The following is a 19265-nucleotide window of genomic DNA, read 5'->3' on the forward strand; positions in this document are numbered from 1 at the left end:
CTGAATATTTAAGAATGCTAAACGTGCTGCAGTCGTTACTTAAGACAACCTGCAGTGATTCAGTTCTTGAATAAATTACGTATCAAGGTACATTTCTTCTTTTCGGAAACTAATGATCACTGCTGTCATGTTTACAAGTTCGACTCCGTTCATGCACACACTGGCCTTTTTCTTGACACATTTCATGATGATCACTTCCCACGCACCACCAGCATGTGGCGCTGTCCAATGGCCTAACATGTGCATTTCACGTTTTGTTTTTACATTTATGCATGCCACAAGTAGCATGCAACAGCTTCCATTTTAAACAAACCTACCACTTGTCAACGATGTGCGGACGAATATCGGGGATGGCATATACACTTCGGAATTTTGCGCTGCCTGCAATCAAACTGTGACGCTAAAATAGGTTTGCATCACGCCACTCCTGGCATAAGGTCCTGCAACAGAGCTCACGGCAGCCCTTCAAGAAGTGGTAATTTGGCCTGCTCTACCACGCGAGCCAGACATCTCGAGAGAGGTGGGAATACCCAGAACGTTAACCATTACATCACGACAGCATTACACGCTCCCTGCTAAATAAACTAAAAATGGTGTTTTTGAGTAGTTATTACCATCAACAAGTACATGAATACTATGGTAATGTATAAGTATTAACTATAAACATCTGTTAAAATGGCATTGTTCGGTCACAGTAATGATTACACATTAAGGCATCTGTATACATATAATAAACATACAAAATGACTGTTAAATGACAATTTAATCTTTTTATTTCATTCCATCATAATTCAGAACATAGCAATTTTACTAAATTATTCTCCATAAAGGCATCACCATTACAAAAAAACCTTAAACATGCACCATAGCAAATGTTGAACAATCACGATTCAAAAGAAAGTCAAAATAACAACAGGCTGCAAATATAAGTGTATATATATTTTTAAATGCGGTTAAACCCCTATTCTTTCATTTAAACCCAATGATAAAATTCCACTTTAAATGCATTACATTTTTAACACCATGAATGTGTGAAATAATATTACTTTGCATGTGAAGCTGCTGTCGCGAGACTGATCACAAGCAATGGATGGATGAATGCAAAGTAGAGTTTGCATCGGGTATGATAAAGCATAAGATCACTATTCGCACCATCCCTTGGTAGTGGTAAATTTATATTTTCTTTGTCAACCGCGGCGTTGTTGCAAAGAAAGCCCATCGATTGCCCTCCCTGCTCCCATCAAGCAAGCAAAACATGGAGAAATAACATCAAGACTGTTGTATAATGTCGCAAATTTGGTGCAACATGCCCTTCCAAGTGACAAGCTTAAAGGGAAAAAAAAGTCACCAATTTTCTAAAAACGTTTTGCTGTTCCATGTTTATAAACTCTTCATTAAAATAGAGAACAAGCCAATGTACGTAAACTGCTAAGTCGACAAATCTCGTTGCTTGAGCATTCACTGCACCCTCCCTTCTCCAAGCAACCTGTTATCTCCCCGTACAGCGGCCGACATATATATAGGCGAGAAGCTTCTGCTTCAACGAATAATCAGTGCGCAATCAGCATTTCCTTTTGAGCTGCCACTTATACTCGCCTGCAGCAGCTGCTTGCCAGCACTCAACATTCGTGTGACGTTTGAACTTACACTCATTTACACCCTCTCGTCCCCGTTTTCGTGCGACCACTTTTGCACACCTACCACTTCTGGCCAAATCGCTTCTTGCACAGTGTACCTATCTAATATACCTTACAAGGTAAGAGACAATAACTCTGTATATGTATAATTATATACAGCGTATATACGCAAATATGGCTATTCAGTTGCAGGAGAGATGACACTGGTCAAAAGATAGGTGTTTACATTTGTGAATCAACACACAAGGTAAGTTGGCTTTTGCTGAATCCCATTTCCAGTATTCAAAATAATATCCAGGTTCACTTGCCCAGCTGCAAGCACAGACCAACATATTTTTTAAGCTGCACAAAAAGGAAATGTAAAGTGTACACAGTAAGTACGTTGAATATCCCACCGTCACGCATTCCACTTTTCCCAATTAACTGCCCACACCCATTGATACCATTTGCACGTGGTGTAACCATATTTTTTCCATAGATGTTACAAATTTTGAGTTTCACACTCAGTAATGTTATCATTCTCACATACATTCGCTTACTTCGAAAGAAGTACAGTAAAGCATTTTTATTGTTTTACAGCAGTTTGCACTTCATGTTTATCCAGTAACCTGTTTGTGTACGGCATAACTAATTTTCCATATGTTCCCATATCTGCCTATACCTTAGTCCCCAGGGAGTTGGAAATACACATCCGTTCAACGAATAAATTGTTAACGCCAGACCTGTTCAATCTGCAATTCCTAGAATGGACAAACAAGGTGAGTGAACCAAGACATTAACTTGAATTTTTACCAATTCAATTGACTGCAGTCAAAGACAGTATTAAAATGGGGAGAAAAAAAAACATTTACAAAAGACAGAAACAATCAAGGCAAATATCATCGGGACTTTAGGGTAAGTGGCCAGAACATCCGTGTAGTTCTCGGACGTGTTTTTGCGTGCACCGCGCTTGTTGTTCGACATAATGGGTTGCGCCACATATTTCCATGCCAAACAACACGCAGATAAAAACCCAAAAACACATCGGTGAGCGATACAGCACGACCGCGAAAACCTTATGCAGTTGCGCTACAGCGTTGGCCCGGGAATGTGTACGTGTGCACTATTTCTTCTTTGTTGGGGATGTGGGGGCGATGGGAGAGGTGGGGGTGGCAGGTGGCGAGGCAAGGGGGTGGCTGGGTTGCGACGGGGGTTGTGGCGGTGGTGGTAGGTGTGCACATTTGCGACCCTGCAGATATGCTCGCAGGGCTTCCCCGTCACGGTTGAGCCACGCCGCATTAAGGAGGATGTTTTCGCACGACTGCTGGACCGTGCGCTCGGCCGATGGGGTTGGGTTTTTTTCAAAAAACTCCTGCGCAAAGGGAAAAACGTCGGTGAATAACGAGTGCCGAAGGCGATGCTGTTTTTTTGACCGAGTCACAAATATGCTCAGTACTTACGCATGCAACGACCATGGCTAGTCAGTGCAGGTTGGTGAAGAGGAGAGCCCCAAGTCTGGTTCGGATGTCACTCACCGCTGATGTTAGCCGTGGCAGGGCATAAAACTGCTGGGTTTGTGGCACAATGCACTAACCACTTGCCTATTGGTTTAGCAAACCAGCACGGTGAATTATGGTCAAACAAGACCCACTGTTGATGTGACGTGGTAACACATTCATCCAGCAGTGGACTGTATTAAATGTATTGAACGTGCCGTGCGGTTTGAACGTTCTCACATGCCAATCGGTGTGATCGTTACCGAAACTGAACTGGGTTCAATTATTCATTCCTTAACCTATGGAACTGATGATCAATTTCTGAAGTGATTATCAAAAAATGGCAATTGATTGAGAACCTTTGTAAAATATGATTTGCTTTTATTTGCATAAAATGCAATCTAGATTTTATACATGTGGTGATTTCCCACCGAAATCTGCTAAAATCAATAAGGTAATTACTGTTTAAACGTGTACACATTTGAGGATTGACCCACCTTGACTTGGTTGGCCTTCTTTTCACTTGCAAAGTTGTCGGTGGTCATCTGTCATGAGAACATTTAACATGCAATCAAGTACAGGTAAGGAACCAGTAAAATTGAGAATGCTGAAATGTATACATGATTATTTGCTATTTTGTGAATAACAGAGTTTTGTATTGTTGCAATATATTAAAAATGATGCAATAAAATTATAGTCGAGTTAATATATTATGCCATATTTCCATTAAATATTCATGTGGCTAATGAACATGACATACATATATTCCCTGAATATAAATGAAGGTACAATTTTGATATTAATTTTGGAATGTATTGCTTAATGTCAGCTAAAACACATACGTAATATTATTATTATGTTGTGTTTAGTTTGTTTTCCTTCCCCCGCACCTCCGGTTAGTATGGCTGGCCACGTTTGGTGCGAAAGAAGTTCAACATATTCTTGGTTCTTTCGGTAAATTTACGTAAGAGAAATAATAAAATAAAATACAAATATCAAACTATAAAATTCTCACGACGTTTTGACTGCAACACAAGCAATCATCATCAGGTGTGAAATCCACAGCAAGAAAATTTCACACCTGATGATTGCTTGTGTTGCAGTCGAAACGTCGTGAGAATTTTATTTTTTATATTTATTATTATTTTATTATTTCCCTTCTACGTGACTTTACCGAAAGAACCACGAATATGAATCCCTGCAGTCACGAAAGCTTTACATCAAAAGTTCAACATACATTCACAATCTCACAAAACACTCTCCCGCTTGGAAAGCACTACGCTAAGTATATGCTCCAGTGCTTTACTGCAGGGGCCAACAAGGTGAAGAGCCCCACAATTCCTTAATGAGCCTGAACATCGGGTGGCCTGGGCCCTGGGGGACACAGCGATGCCTTAATGGTGTGGGTCTGGGAGCTTGCCGAGGATACCCAACCGCTGTGAAAACGTAACGAGATGACACAGCTGGAAGCCAGGGGGCGTACGATACCTTGATGAGTCGAGGCAGCAGGAAGCCGCCCTGATAGCGGCTGCTTAACTCGGCCCACTTCTCCTGAACAAAGCGCCAGGCCATGCTCATGCCCAGCTTGCTGCTGCCTGCCACGCCCCCAATCACAAACACCGTGTCCTGCGAGCGTACTTCCTCCTGCAAGGTCAGAGCGCGCGTGGGTTGGGACGAAAGAAATGTATTCAATTAGATTACACGCGTTGTACTGAGTGCCGTTTGCAATGACGTCTGAAATTTCGCTCCGCACGCCGGGAGCTTGTTCAGAAATTGAGGTCAATTCAGAAACTTGACTTGGACTCCTTTTCACTTGCAAAGTTGTTGGTGATTAATATTTTGTGAAAAAAATGTTTAACATGTCGTAAATTCAGTTGCTGAAGAAACTCCCAGCGGGCTAAGCGAAATGTCAGAACACCATCCCGAGCGACACTTGTTACAACCTAAAAAAACACATCGCAGGGCTGTACAGTACAACCACATAGATCTACGGAGTAGTACAGATTGCAAGCTCTGGGAGACCTACTTAATGTCACCTACTAAAGCAGTCAAAGACTCAGGCTTGGGAGCTACCCTCGGGAACTATGGGCTATTCTTGGGGTGACCCGCATCAGAAAACTTTAAACCCACACGACATAAGAAATCCGGCCAGGTGGCTCAGGGGTAGAGCGAGTGGCTTGCAATTGGAAGCTTGCGAGTTCAACTCCTGGATGGCGGTTGAGACTCAGCCCATCATCTCTGCAGGCTCCACACAATATCAGTATCACTTTGTAGAGAAATCAACAGTATTTGTCTTTTGGAGAGACATAATCCTACAATGTGTACTTTCCACCATTGGCTCAGGACTGTAAACAGGAGATGAGCACTGCCTACACATGCCCATTTGAGCTGTAAATCACTTTCGCTTGAAGTGAAAAGCTTTGTTCATTTACCATCTTTATTCTCACTTTCAATTATATTTGACACCATGTGAAAAACATAACTAATGATGACAATTTGTGCCCAGCATCAGTTCTAATGCCATTATTTGGTTGTAAAAATATATATATATAAATGTGCAGCCCTGCAATTGCTTTCTCACGCCACTACATGAAGGGACTCCACTAGAGGGAGCTCTAGGGAGGGTATTTTGGCCTATTCTTCCACACTAGACGGACGTCTTGGAAGCGGTTACAGTACTCAGACTTTACCCCACCACACGTGACCTGCCGATCCACTTTGGCGTGTAATTTATTTGCTTGGGGGACAGAGGCAGTATGTACCCATCTTCCTTTGGTTGTATAATCATTAGAATTCATCCCAGAAAGATGCGTAATAGTTCAATAACTCCTATCTGAATGTCAACGTCAACTCTTCCGATGGAACACACCAAGTGGACTGGAAGCCACCCCTTACCGAAATGGCGAAATTGAGGACCTTTTGGAGCAACTCAGCAGTGGGGGAGGCACCAACAATCCGTTCAATCCTCACCCTCTCCTCCAGCTGGTCCGTGTGCTTGTGCATCTGTGGGAACAAGCAAGCAAGGCTCATATGAACCACAATACTGTGTTAATTTCATCCTCACAGCAGCCGCTTTTGGCTAACCATCGAACAAAGACGGTCACTGCATCGCGCGCTGTGATCTGCGCTTCTGCGGCCATCTGGAACGCTCTTCCTTCCGATATTAGGAAGCCACTGGAGCTATGCACTTTTTAATCTAAATGGAAAACTAATTTTCTTTAGAACTGCTTTAGTTTGTTGTTGTCCTTCCCCCGCACCTGTGATTAGCATGCTTGGCTATGTACGGTGCCAAAGAAGTTCAACATACATACATGTTCATTATCATAGCCAAGTGTCTCATAGGCCAATGGCTACAGACGTTAAACATTGGCACATCGTATGTCGATAATGCAACACACATCTAAAAAATGTCCCCAAACCCCGCGCGGGTGCTGCATGCACACGCAAAAGCACGTCCAGGGTTTCTGTACGGACGTGAGCGTGGCTGCACACAGTGACTTGATTTATTCAAGAAACCTGATAATTTGGCTGCAAAACAGACTTTTCCCCAAAGGACTGCCTGTTCAGCCTGGGGTAATGAGGCCACTGTTAATTGGTGTCCCCATTAAAATAAAATAAAATGAGGTGGCTATTGAGAGGGAGTGTGACACTACTGCCCCTCTTGATGTTTGCACCACCAGCAATGAGCCCTACTTGACGGTCAGCTGCCACACCTGCCAGCGCAGACCTTGAGTGGTATTCAAAAGATATGCACGTTATCTGGACGCACCGCCACTATGTGCCAATCGTATGCCAAAGTGATGTCAAATGGGCATGCCCATTATTCACCCTCCCAACCCCGCACCAACCCAGCGTGATTCGCTCAGTTGTAAAAATACATGGCCGTCTTCTTGGTTCTTTCGGTAAAGTCACGTAGAAGGGAAATAATATAATAATAAAAATAAAACATCAAAAATAAAAATTCTCACGACGTTTCGGCCACAACACAAGCAGCCGTCCTCGGGTGAAGAAACAGAGCTGTCGGACGCTGTCTTTCCGACAGCTCTGTTTCTTCACCTGAGGACGGCTGCTTGTGTTGTGGCCGAAACGTCGTGAGAAATGTTATTTTATTATTTTATTATTTCCCTTGTACGTGACTTTACCGAAAGAACCAAGAAGATGAATCCCTGCAGTCACGAAAGCTTTAAATCGAAATTTAATACGTGGCCGCTTATTTAAATAAATTATTTTTGTACTGCGCTCTCCGTCTCGTGAGCTCAGTCTGAATGATTCTGTCTCATTCTCTCAGTTAAATCTAAATTTCATCATCGACCATGATCTATCCATCGCTGGACAAAAGGCCTTGCGCCAAGCCATCGCGAACCCACTAAACCTCCAAGACACTCGCTGGGAGACACGGACCTTCAGCAATGTGTCCAGCACGGCCGCGTCGCCGTGCTTCAACACCGTGACGTAAACCTGTGGAGACAAAATTAAAGACCCTTTTTTTTTAAAACGAAATTGTATATATTAAATGTATTTTTTTACATCACTTGTATTTAGTGTTAATTTCATGTATTTGGTGGCATCATTTAAGTTTTTCTCAATGTCTTAGGTTGTAATTACCAATAAATGTAATTAATATGAAATTGCCCCAATTAGTTTAATATTTGCAGTATGCCAGACATCCCCCGTAACAGGAAAGGCTCCACCAAAATCAGCCCAGTTGAGAGATTTTACTGTGCAATTTCAGAGCGGATTGGTCCGTATATTTTTGCTGAATAATAAAAACATGAACAAATGCTACAACGGTAATTTGATTTAATGTTATATGGGACATTAAAAAAATGGCAACATTCTTACTTGCCGACTTGCTTCTAAAATGTGTTGACCTCTACGAGCCTATTCAATTCAATTTAATGTTTATTTGTTATACACGAAAAAACCCATTTATCCAGTTACCCAGCTAGTTTGCACGGGAGATCCGTGTTGCGTCAGCACCGAACAAGAATAGGATCAACGTAACACGTCCGGAAGAAAAGGCAACAACGGAACTGAACGCATCGGAGGTACAGGCAAAAATGTGCAAAGAACAAAACTCAACAATATTAATAATATAAAATAAGATTAGGCTTTACCCTTCCTGGCAATGACACGTGAGGTGTTATAAAATGTTCAAACACCAAATAGATAGCTATTGCACCAACCACACATACTTGCGGCAAAACATTCAAAGAAACATTCCCTGATAATATATGCAGTCTCTAAAACTGATTGGCCTACACCAGAGACAACCTTCTTTATGTTAACGGCTCAACCCAGCTATTTATGCTTTTATATTTACATTTCCATTGTACTGTTTGCCTTTGACGTTCTCTGGTCTAACACTGTTGAGACAAGGCCATAAAGAAGGCTGTCCCTGGTGTAAGCCAATCAGTTTCAAAGACAATGCATATATTATCAGAGCAAGTGTGTTTGCATGTTTAGCCACAATTATGTGTGGTTAATGCAGACTTGATGCCTTGCAACCGGTGTCCATTTGGTGTTCGAACCTCTTAAATACATGTGTTGTTGCCAGAAAAGATTAAGCATATTCTCCTTATTTTATCATCTTGATACTGCAAAAATGGTCCCATATATATCAACAATATAAACTGACATACTGCACCAAAAAAAACATTAAGTACTGCAGCCATGCCATCTGCCCCGTAGAACAACCCACTCGCTAGAGACTGCTCTGAGGCATGTCTACGCACGTACCATTTGGCGCAGATCAGGGTGAAGGACCTTCTTGCCCTCTGTGTGCTCGTGGAAACGCCGGCGAGCCTCCTCCAGTGTAGGAGGGTGGCCTGCCCGGCCCAGGCGCCCCAAAGCAATGCTGCGGAGCAGGGAATCCAAGTGGCCTGCGTAGAGGTTAAACAGGAGAGGACATGCACACCCCCCCTCCTGTTAGACAAACTGTAAAAGATAAAGCATTTAAATTTCGATTTAAAGCTTTCGTGACTGCAGGGATTCATCTTCTTGGTTCTTTCGGTAAAGTCACGTAGAAGGGAAATAATAAAATAATAAAAATAAAACATAATAAAACAATTCTCACGACGTTTCGGCCACAACGCAAGCAGCCGTCCTCAAGTGAAGACCAGGTCTGTCGGGGAGACAGCATCTGAAGTGTAGTGTATATTCAGACGCTGTCTCCCCGACAGACCTGGTCTTCACCTGAGGACGGCTGCTTGCATTGTGGCCGAAATGTCGTGAGAATTATTTTATCATGTTTAATTTTTATTATTTTATTATTTCCCTTCTACGTGACTTTACCGAAAGAACCAAGAAGATAAAGCATTTGTTGTGGTATGTATACCGCACTCAGAATCACGTGTCTATAGAAGTGTGCGACAAAAAAAGGTACATGTTATTGCAGATGTTTATTAACCATAAGACTCCATTGTGGCATTACAGTCAGACCCCCTCTTAACGACCACAGAGCCCAATGTGTAGTGTCTAGTAGTGTACTATCTAGTAGTGTAGTGTATAGTAGTGTAGTGTATAGTGTAGTGTATAGTAGTGTAGTGTATAGTGTAGTGTATAGTAGTGTAGTGTATAGTGTAGTGTATAGTAGTGTAGTGTATAGTAGTGTAGTGTTTAGTGTAGTTTATAGTAGTGTAGTGTCTAGTAGTGTAGTGTTTAGTAGTGTAGTGTATAGTAGTGTAGTGTTTAGTAGTGTAGTGTATAGTAGTGTAGTGTATAGTGTAGTGTATAGTAGTGTAGTGTATAGTGTAGTGTATAGTAGTGTAGTGTATAGTAGTGTAGTGTTTAGTAGTGTAGTGTATAGTAGTGTAGTGTATAGTGTAGTGTATAGTAGTGTATAGTAGTGTAGTGTATAGTGTAGTGTATAGTAGTGTAGTGTATAGTAGTGTAGTGTCTAGTAGTGTAGTGTATAGTGTAGGGTATAGTAGTGCAGTATAAAGTAGTGTATAATAGTGTCGTGTATAGTAGTGTAGTGTATAGTAGTGTAGTGTATAGTAGTGTAGTGTATAGTAGTGTAGTGTCTAGTAGTGTAGTGTATAGTAGTGTAGTGTATAGTGTAGTGTATAGTAGTGTAGTGTATAGTAGTGTAGTGTTTAGTGTAGTGTATAGTAGTGTAGTGTCTAGTAGTGTAGTGTTTAGTGTAGTGTATAGTGTAGTGTATAGTAGTGTCGTGCCTCCATAGAGCCCAATGTGTTCATTTACTGACCATTCCACTATTAACCACGGGCTGTTGTAGGTACAGAACATATTAATTAATTAATTCACCATGTTTCTTTTAATATTATGTTTTTTATGTTTTTAGTATCTTTATATATTAATATGCATTGTTTAAATATTATAAAGTACGTTTAATGGGTGAAACGGAGTAACTTTCAATGCTATAGGAACGAATTAAGCCTTTAACGTGTATTTCCTGGACTCGCTTAATGACCAAATCACTTAATGACATGAAGAGGGGTTCTACTGTTTATATATATATTTAAAAGAGATGCACCATTTATAGCAATAGCATAGTTTTTTGTTTCACACCCTACAAATAGAATACCATTGTATTAGTTCCTTCAATTGCTGTCCACAGTAGATAATGTACTTTTCATATGTAATTGCATACACATTAAACGCTGCGAGTGACATTAATTCAAAATCTACATCCAAAAATGCAAATTGAGCTTCATCTATCATCATTATCATTATCCATGATTTATCAACTGCTTCCTTAAGTCATCGCAACTCTCTCAGTCTGGCGATGTAGCAACCTACCTAGCACATGCACTATAGCTAATTTAAATGCTCCATCTCCTTGTTAGAGGTTCAACCTCTCGAGCACATTTGCTGCCTTTGCTATCATTATTCTCTTATTCTCTTCTAATGATGTGTCCCTGCCTAAGTCAATCGTAAAAAAATCTATACCTTGAATTAAAACTAAAACATCGGGTGGAGCAAGCTACAGCTACATATTGTACGAGAATCTATTTGACACTAGACACAGCCAAAGCCACTAATGCGATCGCAACCTCATTGCCAATGCCTTCTGCCATCTGCCGCAGCTAATGCAGAGTGGACACGTGATCTGAAAGATGTGCCCCGAACATTATCCCCAACCATCTGCTCTTAGGTCTTCCCCATAATCGCCAAACTGATGGAGATCACTTCCACGCTTGTCCCATTACCTGGACATCCTGCGCCCTGCCCACATGGCCTATAACTGCATTATCATTTTTTTTAACTCAAGTTTATACCTTCCTGTCGTGTTTCACGGGACTGAAATGACAAGCTCACGGAGTCACCCGATGGGGGTGTTCTACCTTCGCCAGGCTTGGGGTCCCAGCCGAGCCGTGTCCCGATGGGTGCGAACAGGTCAATGACATAGTCTTGGAAGTTGGAGTAGAAATCGGTGTTGATGAGAAGAACGGCAATGGATGAGAGGTTGCCGGACAGGTCCATCCACACCGTGTAGTTGGTCTCATTCTTGAAGGCCTCCAGGACTTTGAGAACCTCCACTGCACTCACAACGCCTGCACGAGCCTATTCATGCACGCATGCGCGCACACATGCAAACGTGGGTATAAGCCTACCGCATGCATGCATATAGTAATTAGGAGTAATGATGCATCAATTCTCCAATTGAAGTATGATGTTTAGCCTCATTATATACATGCGTGAAATGCACGCAAGGATTCATCATGTTCTCTTTGTATAATAATTTCAGCGCTTTGTCAAACGACTGCAGGATGAAGGCCTCTCCACTGTTGGGGGTTGTTGTAACCAAAATTCACAATGCTGCTGGTCAGTGCAGGTTAGGACAAGGGAGGCCCAGGACTCTGGTCAATGGGTGCATAGCATAGTATAAGTGTACTTTTCCAGCAATTGTGTCCATTCACTGGTGGATGAAGGAATTCCACAGCCAAGCAATTCATGGAGAATTATTAACCATACTTCACCATACTCTTTAATTTTTTCGGTAAAGTCACATAGGTGAAAACAAAATAAAATAAAACAACTAAATTAAATCACGACGTTTCGGAAGCTTGTGTTGCTTCCGAAACGTCGTGATTTAATTTAGTTGTTTTATTTTTATTTTATTTAGTTTTCACCTATGTGACTTCACCGAAAAAAAACAAAAAGTATGGATCCTTGCAGTCACGAAAACTTCAAATCTAGAATCAAATCTAGAATTCACCATGCCAGTTAGTGGGATGATAAAGGCAGGCAGCATTTATGTGAAAGCATATAAGTACAGTACAACAATGAATATTGCTACAATGCCCATCATGTAGCCCCGAAAGTTCCAAGACCACTTGTTTGAATATTGGCACGTCACAATGAGCATTCCAGAGTGGTGGCGGTTCCACCTGAAGACGGAGGCTTGTGTTGCTTCCGAAACGTCGTGATTTAATTTAGTTGTTTTCATTTTAATTTATTTAATGATTTTTTACCTACGTGACTTTACCAAAAAAACCTAAAAGTATTCCAGAGCTTGTTTGACGTAAACATACATAGACAATGTGCGCTGAAAAAAAGGAAATCAGTGCAAATATATATAATATCCCAAACTGATTGCGTACAATATTTCTATACAGGAGAAACTCAAAAACAAGAATCACCAGAGCCATGAGGTCATTCTGAAGGTCCATGCGGTCGCGTGCTGGAAGAGAGAGGTCTCTGATGGCTGGGATCAGACTGTAGAGCATGTCACTGGTGTAGCTGACGCGGCAGAACCCCACCGTGCCCGGATTAAGCTGGGGAAAGAGGCGAGTATTGATGAGTGACAAAATCCACTGGGGTAAGCAGGCATAAACAGGGGATCAATTCAAGTGTTGGTGAAAAGCAGTATATACCAAAATGCAAAATGGTGTGCCTAAGCCATCTCATCCGATCTTTACGATTTGTAGAAGGGCTATTGGTCAAAAAAACCCGTAAATGATTTGCCATTAAAAGCAGTGTTATTGACATTAGAGCAGACTATTCTAAATGTACGGATACATCGAGTATTCAATTCATATCAATTGTTAGCCTCACAATACATACGTCTAATCTTGCACGTGTAAATATATTATTTTCGATCGTATAGCTTGTACGTAATGGGCCATGTGACCCCTGCTGCCACTAGAATTGAAACAAAATGACCATAGAATTGAATCGTGACCCCGACTTGTGACAATTCATAGAAAAGCAATGGGGCGAATCGTTACATGGGGATGGAACACACGGAGGTGAGTTCAGCGCATGAGGTCGCACCTTGATCCAGTGCTTTGGATCGATGTTTTTGATGGTGACGGTCATCTCAGGCTTGTCCAACAAAACTGTGGTGTGTATGGCATTGGGATCCTCGCTTGTCGAGACACTGATTGGCACCATCCATTGCGGGCAGATCTCACCTGTCGAATATATCGTGGTCAATTTTACCTCCAAAAAATACTCACAATTCCATGAAATATAAAAAAAAACACATTCTTAGGTTATTTCGGTAAAGTCACGTAGGTAAAAAAATTAAAATTAATAAAAGTAAAATAAAAATCACGACATATCAGAGGCAACACAAGCTTCCGTCTTCAGGTGGAACCGTCACAGCACGATTGCTGTATCAAGTAAGATAAATTGATACAGCAATCGTGCTTTGTCAAGTAAGATAAATTGATACAGCAATCGTGCTGTGACGGTTCCACCTGAAGACGGAAGCTTGTGTTACCTCCGAAACGTCGTGATTTTTATTTAACTTTTATTAATTTTAATTTTTTACCTACGTGACTTTACCGAAAAAACCTAAGAATATGAATCCTTGCAGTCACGAAAGCTTCAAATCTAGAATCTTGAAAAAAAAGTTGGGTGTTCTATATTATATAGACAAGGTTTTTTTATGCTCAAGTGAGTGGCTTAAATAATTAGCAACTCAGCAAAAATCAATCCCAATTTATTAATACATCGTATCTATTCATTAAATTCAAAGGCAGTAGTATCCAGCTATGCCAAGTTCACGAAGCAGGGTTACGAAAGTATTTTATAATTTCCTGCATTAAACACATAGATCCACTAATAGTAACATTAAATCATTTATGGCCCTTTGTCAATCCAATGCTGGATGAAGGCCTCCCCACAAAGTATTATTCATGGATGTTATTTGACAATACTGTATTTACTATGCTGGTAAATCTGCAGTCTGGATGCACTGAGCTATTTAAGCGATGTTTGTGCCTTCTTCAGACTCAACAGAAGAGAACGCTTGTAATCACTGAATGTTTGGAAAGTTGATTTGGAGTTTATTTTATCAACTGCCAAAACAGTCATGACACTTAAGCAGTTTTTAGGTGATCAGTCGTACCAGGGCGTCCCGCAATCAGTAATTACATTGGCTGGTAAACTGCTTTTCACAAGAAATATGACTACTGGCTTTGATGGTATAAATGACGCCCAATAGTCCTCTGTTTAAATATGTGGGGTTTATGTTTACAGAAGTGCCATGCAATTCCATTTCATTACTCAGTCATTACTTTATTACTCAACAACTAACAATTGTAAAATTGTACCAAGCAGAATGTTGTGCTAATTCTGTTAGAATTTTAGTCTGTAGAAAAAAAACATACTTTTTAGATGCGAACATGATCTACAGATGCCAAGGCCTAAATAACGAAATATAAAAATTATCAAAACCATTTATGAATATGAAACAGCCATAATAAGATTACATGAAGTAATTAAATCCGATTTGTAATGGGAGTCAGCCAAGGCAAACCAGTCTCACCCAAATTATTCAAAGTGACACTAAAAGATATTCACTGAAAAATTATTGTCATTGGAATAATGGAATAAGGATGGTTGGTGAAAGTATGAAACATCTCAGCTTCACTGACAATGTATCCTTCACCAAAATGGTAATGAAATACAGGAAATTACTGAATAAGTAAACAAAGAAACCTGTAAAGTGGCACGAAAGTCAAATGAGCAAAACAAAAGTCACGTACTAATTTGATAAACCTGAGCGAGAATGAGAATTGTCGGAGTGGCGCAACGGAAAAAAAATACAAGAGTGTGTATGGAGTCAACTGCGATTGTTGAAGGCAGGATTAGTGCTCTTGTTTGAAAGAAAAATGAGCGATAACGGGAGTGCTTTTGATAAGCAACGTACTAATGTACGTTAAAGAATAACGTTTTAAATTCTTGCACATTACGTAGCATGACCTATAGATCGTTCCATGGAATCTGACAAACAATGTGGAACAAAAAAGCTGAATAAGTACTCCGAGGAGTGAGGAGTGCTGCTTGCTAGGAATTACAATTACAGAACCAAAACAAGGAACATGTGGATAAGATACATCCAACCTGCCTATGTCAGCTGTTATTTCCGACTCTCTGTGCGTCTCTCTCTCTCTATGCCTCTCTCTTAGATCTCTCATGCTCACATGTCCTTTGCATTGCACTCTCATGCCGTTGGATTGCACTCTCATGCTCACATGTCCTTTGGATTGCGTTGTCATGCCTTTGGATAGCACCACTCTTCGTTCTTACACTAACATGCTAATCTCTCACATTAACATAGCCACTTCCGTGCCTTCGTCGAGGAGGCCGCTCTCCTTCTATCTTACAGTTACATGCTAATTTCTCACATTAACATCACTAGCCCCGGCCACTTCTGTATGACCCTTGGGCTGCACCCATTTCAAACCTTTTAAAACAGTCTGCCTCAGCAGCAGACCATGCTTTCCAACCTGATGACGGACGCTTGTGTTGCGCCCGAAACGTCGTGATTTATTGTTTTATTTTATACCTACGTGACTTTAACGAAAGAACCAAAGAGTATGTGGATAAGAGTACAGATGGAATTGCGACCCATTACCCCGACTTAAGAAAAGTGGCCTTTGGCATAGTTATGGACATCATAACATAAAGAGGGAAGGTGATGACAGGTGATTTAAATACATAATTAACGTGATTTAGTTTATAAATTATGAACACACATCAAACGAGGGTGAATGCAAGGATAAACGGATCTTGTAATCATACCAGAAAAGACACCCCCAGCGCAAAACTTCTTCTGTGAAATTTTCAAAATCCTGTCTTTGCCTTGCTGTCGTATAACAAAATAGAACATCAACATATTAACGTTCAGCCTTCACAGTCACCGCTTATTTTTTCACCGAGGAAAAACATTTGATAAGACTTTGAACAAATTAAATGTACTGAAATGGAACGATGAAATCAGCTCATGCAGTGGTATTATGTGGATTTTTGGCTCGCAGAACATTGATGGCTGCGGATTGCATGTATGTATTTTGATCTGCTTTCACACTGTACGGAGCCAACCATGCTAATCTAAGGTGCGGTGGGAGGGGGGGGAAGGACAACACACTAAACACAAAAAGCACAACTTGCTTCTGTCCACATCCACTACACACTTCCACTCTGACATGTCCTTCCTACTTGCCGCAACCAAGAAGGACACAAATTCTGGACGACTTCATCCAGCAGTGGAGTTTATGTCATGGCTAATCAAGACGAATGAGCACGGCTCCGATGCGGAAGTGCGTGAATCCCAGAAACGGACGGGTGAGGTTGGCGGCGAGGAAGGTAACGGGCACAGCACCTGCTCGGCTGTCACGTGCAGCACGGGAAAGCCCATCTGGGTGGTCCAGGTGCACATCACGGCGCTCACGGGTTTGCCGCTCGACTCCTCCAGGCAGTCCCACAGGTCCTCTGCAACGCAGCCGCGTGTTGCATTAAGCGCCCACGCAGTACGACACATTTTACAGGTACCCTGGTGATGTACAATGATCCGGTGGCTTTCTTCTCAACAGGTGATTAACTAGATATTGTGAGAGCGATAGCTCCATATCTTACAGAGGAGTGTTAAAGTATTGAATAGGTGTACAGTGCAGTCTCCAACTAGGATTCACTATCTTTCTGGACCCAGTATTTGTGATGAAGAGCCATTGCCCAAAAATCACCAATTATACAAATGAAGTGGATTGAGATTTGGTGGAGGCTTGTTGAGCCTTGAAATAATTCTGACCCACACTACTGGACATCTGTGAAAAAGAGATTCACAGCTCACCAAATTTCTCCCGAATAAATAAAGATTCAGATTTTGATTCTGAAATAAAATAGTTATCTAAATGTATTGCCCTTACTTCAGTGGGGTATCTATAAATGGGTCACCCTATATCATGTAACTTACAGCCCTTTGTTAAACCACTACTGGATGAAGGCCTTCCCCACTCAACGTCAGTCATGGGGGTTGTTTGACGATACTTCAGCACGCTGGTCAGCACGGTTTGGTGAAGGAGAGGGTGAAGACCAGCACAGGTGAAGATGTAATTCACCATTAATGTCAGCCATGGCCGGGAATCGAACTCGGGTTGCTGGGTTCATAGCAGAGTGTACTAACCACTGGTGTCACCCCCTCCACCAAAATGCAATACAATTTGGGTTTATAATATCTAAATGCGACTGTATCCCATGCGAAGATGGCGAGCAGGGCAAACTGCAAATAAAGAAGCAAATGTAATTTGGTAAAAAGTCGAGTATAACTTTAATTCAAATCTGTAAATGATGAGACAATCCATCACAACAGAAAAAATATGCCAGTTTTGTACCCACAGTGCACATTTTTGTTTGAAGTAAAAAAAAACGATTCAATAAACCAACTTAATAGACTAAGAATTCCAGCTCGACAGCATGATACAAGTTAAAATAAAGTTAAACCTGCTGCGGGAGAACTTACGTGTGGCTGCATTTTTGTACTGAAACTTTGTCAGGTACAGATGCATTCCTTTTCGAAAGTCCTATAAAGAAAAACACATAAGAGCGTGATGGTTTTACTCTTAAGAAATTAAAACAAACCTAACACAAAGCTGATTTTCCAGGAGACAATCACTGAATGAATGAGCAACTACCTCCAGAACAAATAAAAACTATTCATCAATAACAATGCCTTTAAAATAATGTTAAATAGGTGTGACGTTTAATTCAATGGCTCATCAGAGCAAATACATTGAGCACTGACTCATTCATATGTTTTGTGTAGGTATTTTAAGACAGTTACTTTTTCTGCATTGGAGGTTGATGATTTTATATTTGTAGAGCGCCTTCACACAAGCCGCTTGATGAAGTAAAAAAAAACGTTGACACACTACGACGATTTCGATGGCAGGGGCGGTGCAAGGGTTGAGAAATGAGTGATCGCGAAAGAGGGTACTTAAGGGATCACAAAAGGGTAGGGGAGGGATGGGAAGGAGTGAAGGGGCAAGGGAAGGGAAGAGAATGGGCAAGAGAGAAGAGGTAGAGAATCCGATGAGGCTGCTTTGGCGATCTGCGCTGGGATCACTTGAACCAGTTTCCAAACTGGGCCAGGATGTATGTATGTATGGATGTTGAAATTATTTTGCGCTGCACGTAGCCAACCGTGCGAATAGGTCTACATTTAAGTGGTTGTGGGAATGCTAAAATACATACAAATAAAAAACATCAAGCGTTCAAAATAGTTTTCGTGAAATAGTTAAAAAATTCTACATCATGGGACCTCCTTTGCCAGGAACAAAATATGATCATAGGTTTTCCCCTTTTTTCTGCCAATCAGTTTCAAGGACAATGCAGATATTATCAGAGTATGTTTTTTGTTTGCATTCTGACCACAAGCAGTGGTTAATGCAGACATGATTCTTTGTAAAAGATTTCAGTTTGGTGTTTAACATCTTAACACCTATTTTGTTGGCAGAAAAAATGGGAAAAACCTATTATCATAGTTTTAAAATTACCAACTAGATTCCAAAACTCTGCCTTATACCCGACAAAAAATAAACATATTCCTTCAAGACTATTAATAAAAAAAACTCCACGAGTGATGGAATGTGGAGCGATGGAATGTGGAGCGTTCACACGTTCAGTGTGGCTCACTCAGTGTTTTCTTTACTAATGACAGCAGGTGTGCCCAACGAGGAGCCATTAAATGTGTTTTGTTTAAAACACTCTTAAAGTAACATCATTAGCAAATGTTTGGTTGTGAACCTTCAAATAAATATTCGGCGAATTCTTTGGCAGCAGTTTAGAAACACAAAATGAATCATGGTAAAGTATTTCCAGCCTTGGCATAAGCAAACTGTACGAAATATCTAAACTGAACTTATGCATTGCTACTATATTGTGGAGTTTTTTAAAC

General features: G+C 41.0%; 1 protein-coding gene across 1 annotated transcript in view; it reads right to left on the reverse strand.

Annotated features, from left to right (window-relative positions):
- Window positions 1-755: 755 nt before the first annotated feature.
- Window positions 756-19265, reverse strand: part of LOC133357327 (puromycin-sensitive aminopeptidase-like) — a 38196-nt gene continuing 19686 nt past the window's right edge. Inside the window, exons 12-23 of the mRNA XM_061575220.1 lie at window positions 17832-17892; window positions 16695-16804; window positions 16115-16178; window positions 13355-13494; window positions 12721-12855; window positions 11422-11641; window positions 8852-8994; window positions 7514-7570; window positions 6008-6115; window positions 4601-4756; window positions 3610-3657; window positions 756-2988 (exon numbers count right to left, since the gene is read on the reverse strand). Coding sequence (XP_061431204.1) covers window positions 2740-2988; window positions 3610-3657; window positions 4601-4756; window positions 6008-6115; window positions 7514-7570; window positions 8852-8994; window positions 11422-11641; window positions 12721-12855; window positions 13355-13494; window positions 16115-16178; window positions 16695-16804; window positions 17832-17892 — 1491 coding nt within the window. The 3' untranslated portion in view covers window positions 756-2739. The remainder of the gene's footprint in view (window positions 2989-3609; window positions 3658-4600; window positions 4757-6007; window positions 6116-7513; window positions 7571-8851; window positions 8995-11421; window positions 11642-12720; window positions 12856-13354; window positions 13495-16114; window positions 16179-16694; window positions 16805-17831; window positions 17893-19265) is intronic.

Source organism: Lethenteron reissneri, chromosome 7 (assembly GCF_015708825.2).
Source record: "Lethenteron reissneri isolate LAM-NWPU_2019-01 chromosome 7, ASM1570882v1, whole genome shotgun sequence".
NCBI classification, from domain to species: Eukaryota; Metazoa; Chordata; class Hyperoartia; order Petromyzontiformes; family Petromyzontidae; genus Lethenteron; species Lethenteron reissneri.